At 43.6% G+C, this 5757-nt stretch overlaps 1 protein-coding gene across 3 annotated transcripts in view; it reads left to right on the top strand.

Moving 5' to 3' along the window:
- Window positions 1–5757, top strand: part of LOC109528296 (histone deacetylase 4-like) — a 56176-nt gene that overhangs the window by 40328 nt on the left and 10091 nt on the right. For all 3 annotated transcript variants that reach the window (XM_019890680.1, XM_019890678.1, XM_019890679.1), the window contains 4 exons: window positions 586–720; window positions 809–992; window positions 1651–1883; window positions 5415–5633. In XM_019890680.1, the coding sequence (XP_019746239.1) occupies window positions 586–720; window positions 809–992; window positions 1651–1883; window positions 5415–5633 (771 nt within the window). The remainder of the gene's footprint in view (window positions 1–585; window positions 721–808; window positions 993–1650; window positions 1884–5414; window positions 5634–5757) is intronic.

Here is a 5757-nt window from a genome sequence, read left to right as displayed (position 1 = left end):
GTGTGTGTGTGTGTGTGTGTGTGTGTGTGTGTGTGCGCGTGCGTGCGTGTGTGTGTGTGTGCGAAGGCAAAGAGTGAATGTTCTTCTGATGACGAGTCAGCAGCGGAGGACCGCTGAGGAGCCCGCAAGGTTCTATTTGTAGCAGCCATTAGGAGCACTAGTGGTGTGAGGAGGAGGCTTGTGAACATCACAGCTCTATTGCACTCAGTTTGTTATCATCACCCCATCTTTGGGTCCAGACTTGCACATTTGCCACTTCAATCCTAACCTTTGCCAGAAGGTTGTGATTTTTGGTTTCTTTTCTTCTTGGTTTACTCTTGTCTTTTGCATTAGCCTTTTTTAAAAAAAAAAAAATAGCTAGGTAGGTATTTTATTTTTTATATTTTCAAATAATAGATAGGTAGGTAGGTATTCTTGCAGGGTTTTCGGTCAGGGGTTAGCCTAACCTCATAAAAATATCTTCAAATTTTGCCCAAATTATTCTTTAACCCAATCCAGACAACAGCAAAGCTGTTGAAAACAATGTGATTTTGCAGGTTGGCAACGGTCTGCGCTCTCTGAGTGTTTGTTTAAATCTGCTTCCAGGCACCCATGAGCCAGAGGGTGTGCAGTGGTGCTGAGCGGGGCTCTATTAGCCAGCTATCCCTCTACACATCACCATCCTTACCAAACATTACTTTGGGCTTGCCTGCCACTGCCACCGCCACTGCTGCCTCCAATGTAAGAACCTGGCTTAGCTCTAGCAGGCTGTTGTATGTATGAGCAACACTAATACCATTTTGCTCTCTTTTTTTTTTCTTTCCCTCAGGTGACATCTGCTCAGCAAGATGGCAGTCTGCAGCCAGCGCTCTCCCTCAGCCCTCCTTTCCTCTCAGGTGGCCACTTGACACCCTATGTGGCTGAAGCAGCAGCAGGGACAGGGGGGCACAGTCCTCTGCTTCAGCACATGGTACTCATGGAGCAGACTCCTGCACAGAGCCCCCTGGTGACAGGTAGGAAAAGTCACTTTGGGCCACTTAATTGAGTTTAAAACTAGCACTGCAGTGTGGAAGTCCACTCTGTTTACTAACACACAGGTTCATTCATAACCCTGAACTTATGACCTCCCTTTTTTGTCTGCGTGTGCAATGAGACAACGGACATGGATGCATTAGCACACACATTGACTAGCATGTCATTGCTTTTTGCAGGCATTATCTGTAAGCAACCGGTAATGTACATGAAGACGCATCATTTCATGTGCTCGTAGAAGAACTTTGAATCAGACTCATACACATGAACACAGGGGTTGGGCATAGAGAGCGAATTTTGCTGGGCGAATGAGATGACTTTGCAGTTTACTCACACAAAGCAATTCGCGAAAATGTTTAATGAAAACAAAAAAAAAATGGATAACAAATAATTTCCTAGGTATATGTGTGTCAGTGCCGTGTAGTAGCGTGCTCGCAAGCGCTCGAAAAGGAACTAAGCTGTTCCTTTTTCTCATTGTGTCATCACTATAAATGAGTTGCTGTCTGGCAGGCCAGATGGTAGTTTTTTATTACATCTGCGAACCCATATTAAGTCTGACTTTGGGAAGACGAAGAATATATGTTGTCTTATTTTATGGCCCCATCACTAATGTGCCCTTCTTCTCTGGCTACACCCCAGGTGTAAGTGGCTTGTCCATGTCGCCGGCAGCCTCCATGGCCAAGCTGCAGCGCCAGCATCGACCTCTGGGCCGCACCCAGTCGGCGCCGCTGCCTCAAGGGAGTGCTGCCCAAGCGCATGCCCAGGCGCTTGCTTTACAACAGCTTGTGGTCCAGCAGCAGCACCAACAGTTCCTGGAGAAGCACAAGCAGCAATTCCAGCAGCAGCAGCAGCAGCAGCTTCAGTTCAACAAAGTAAGAGAAGAGAGGTGGAGATAATAAGAGGAGTTAGATTGCAGATCTTCACCGAGGTTTTAGCATTTGCCACTTGTGAAATCAATGGGTGAATGGCTATGATATTGATCTTAATAGCTTAAAAGGATATAAAGTCGCTGGGGTAGGCAGCAGAACACCTGCAACCCTCGTGCGGATAAGCAGTGGAGAGAATGAGACGAGATGAGTAAAGTTCTAACCCTGGTCTGGAATTTGCAACAGTTAAAGTGGGAAAACATTTAATTTTAAGTGTTGAAAACAGTTTGAGGACAAATATTGAAACACTCTTGAATGCTCCGCTGTCTGAGAAGTGTTGTCAAACTCCATCTCCGCCCTTATGCTGCGTGAGCCATGTGGCTTTTTTTGAACACACACACACACACACACACACACACACACACACACACACACACACACAGGTATATCTGTAATTCTTGTGTGCAGAAGGAAGCAGTCTGCCACGAAGGTAAGTGCATACAGATTCATTTCCGCGTATTTAATTGTTTAGTAAGCTTATAGTTCTATTTATTGCTTTATTCATGGATATTTAAGAAAGATCTATATATAAAATCATTATGCGTGTGTGTGTGTGTGTGTGTGTGTGCATACATACACACACACACACATCATATTTTCACAACTATGTGGGATACCGTATTAAAAGGAGTAGTATCAGTAACGAGTGTTATTTCTGTAGTGAGGCCGGCAGAACCGCAAAACAAAGGATTAAACTCTCCAGAACATAACATTTTTTACTGCCGTAGGAGCGGAAGTTGGCCAGCTTTTATTTGTAATCCGCCGGATGTTGCTGCGCCTCGGTCGTCCTTGCCTGGATTGATAGATGCCGCCATTTCATAAAACAAAAGCACCAAGCACCATGGATTAGTTGATCTTGAATTCTCTCACGGCTGCTCGATTCCCATCGTCCACCGCGAAACTGATAGCTTTCACTTTATATTGTCCTTCGTAAACATGTCTCTTCGTAGGTGCCATTTTTGGAATGTTGTTTTGCACAGTGCACGTAATGGCACCTACTGGCGGCGTGCCTTTAGCGTCCTCTTTCACGCCCATCCTTCCCACTTTAACGTCCGCATGCTGTCCTCAGTTATGTCCGCCTTTCCTCTATATAAGCAAGTGTCGGCACAACGTCAGTCTGTCAAGCAGGCCCGTCATCGAAGTCTCATAACACCATTTACATATTTTGGAACTCAGTGCAGACTGAAGGCGACTTGCATTATGAGGTGCCCCGTCCATTTTGGAGAAAATGTCAGACTTTTAGGTGCTTCTTATAGGTCGTGAAAGTACATCTAAAGAGATAACAGAAATTTCGGAGGAAGTAAAAGGGAATTACAAAAAAACTTAAAAGAAGAAAAAAAAACAGTTAGTCATTTAGCATGGTCAAAGTATGACTATCAGTCTGTGACTAAATAAAACAAAATCCAGGCTGATGTAGCAATAATTATGCACAGGAGGTTGAACACACACATACACAAAAAAACCCCCAAATAGAGTTAGGATAAGGTCCGATGTTTGTGTAGGTATCTGCGAGTGTGTTTGACATTGTATTATGTGTTGAGCATGCTCTTGATTTACACATTTCTTCATCCAAGTTTATCTTCCGCCCCCCCCACCCCCTCCCTTTTTTTTTTTTGGGTGAGTAGGTGGAAGCAGATTTGGGCTAAGACACAGAGGACAGTTTGTGTGAATGTTTATGTGCATCAGTAGTCCACGTCCTTATGACTATGGCCAAGTTTCCACGGGCTGCGAGGTAATCATTGGTTGCCATGGTAACAGAGCAAAAGCTTGTACCTCGTACAGTATGTCCAGGATGGAAGCGAGTAGATGTCGCTGTGATAACTGTACCTATTGGAAATGGGCAAATGAATCAAGAGATTTTTTTCTCCTCTGGCTCATCTGCTCTGTGCTCCTCCCAAGTGCTTTTGAGCTTCCCATTGGCTGCTTTCCACTTGACCAGGCCGTGACACATAACTGGTTTGACAGGAGTAATGGTGGTGGGGTCTGCCAGTCTGGTGGGTCTAGTTCAAGTTGTCAGAATACTATGATGTCAATTTTGTCCCCTGGTGACAAGCTAAGCAAGGGAAGGCAAGGCTTGTAAATTTCGGAAATACTGACAGTTGCACGCCTGTAGCTGACACTTAAGACTCCCTCCAAAAACTCTCTGCTTTGATTGTAATACACACACACGCGCACGCACATAAATTGCAAAGTGACTTTACAGATCAGATGAATCGCTGTTCTGTGACCAGCAAGCTCCAGATGTAGTTGTCCTTCATCCATTTACAGTGGATATGCATGTAATTCATTCGGTAGACATGCTTGTATAAGATGATTTATTTTTACATTGATGTCGATATTTGTATGGGCCTATTTTATTCCTTATTTGGCACGAAAGTACCGTATTGGCCCGAATATAAGACAGTGTTTTTTGCATTGAAATAAGACTGAAAAGTGGGGGTCGTCTTATATTTGGGGTCTAGACAATATATTCATTCACGACGCTAGATGGCGCCAGATACCATTGAAGCAAATGCTGAATTTGACTCCCCAGGCCAAAGCGAACCCCTGTCACGAAGAATAAAAATAAAAATAGCGGTAGCACGAAGAAGAAAAATAAAAAATTGTGGTAAGAAAGAAAAGAGAAGAAAATAATAGAACAGATAACAGAAAATGGAGAAACATAGCGACAATCTCGAGAAAAATGGGTCGAAGATCGGCCAGGTTAACCGGCAGCTGAGGAGAAGTTATGATGTAATTTACATTTCAAAAACCAGAAGCCATTCATTTACGAATGTGATTGCACTTTAGTTTACATATTTAAATGTTCAGATATTAAGATTTGAATGAGAAAAAATAACATGCTTTTTCTCTCAAATATATTGTTATAATCATTTGTTTCAGATGTACTGTAATTATTTTCTGTATAAAAATTAATTTGGTGTTCAAAAAGTCTTTTTTCAAACTTGAGTCTTGAAAAAGAGGGGGTCGTCTTATAATCAGTGCCGTCTTATATTTGGGCCAATACGGTAATTGTATTTACGGAAGGATATGCAGCATTTGCCCAACTGCTGCTTGCTGTCAAGTGAATTTGCTCATACCAAAAATGTTTTGCTTTAAAGTCAAAGTAAAAAGTCCTCAGAACAATGGCCTTTATCTTTCAAAAAAAAAAAAGCAAGCAAGCAACAACAACTATCAACTCACTTGTATCTCAAGGCTCCACAGAGCTGTAGATTTTACAGTCAGCCGACTTGAACCTTGCATTCAATTAAAGAAGAGACAAGATGAGATGTAGAGCAGTCTGCTTGCATAATCCTCAATCAGGTTGTTATAAAAAGAACATTCCAGAGAAAAGACTTGCTCTGTAAAAACTCATTTAAGTCATCGAGAGTTTGTCTGCAGTGTCTCTGAATTCATTCAGCCTCACACTTTGAAGCGAACCTGTTAGATCTCGCTGTTTCCTCACACCATTGCCCTCCCACCTCTGCATCCCCACAGTTGATAGCCAAGCCCAGCGAGTCGCCCGTGGGCCGCCAGCACCAGAGCCACCCGGAGGAAACGGAGGAGGAGCTGAGAGAGCACCAAGATGTTGGCGTGCTACCATTAGGGGTCACCATCAAGCAGGAGCCTCCCGACCCGCAGGAGCTCCAGGAGGAAGCGCTGCAGCAACACCGGGAGCGGGAGAGGCTAGCGGAGCAGGAGCTTCTCTTCAGACAGGTAAGAATGAGGCACTTGTAAGAAGGAAGATGTCTGGGCGAATTTAGTTGATGTTGCACGAGCTTCAGAGGGAGGTTTAAAAAAAAAAAAAAAAAAAAAAAAAGAGAAACTTTCCCCTCCAAAC

The sequence above is a fragment of the Hippocampus comes genome, unplaced genomic scaffold, assembly GCF_001891065.2.
Source record: "Hippocampus comes isolate QL1 unplaced genomic scaffold, H_comes_QL1_v1.1 scaffold174, whole genome shotgun sequence".
NCBI lineage: Eukaryota > Metazoa > Chordata > Actinopteri > Syngnathiformes > Syngnathidae > Hippocampus > Hippocampus comes.
This window is presented reverse-complemented; position numbering and strand designations above follow the sequence as displayed.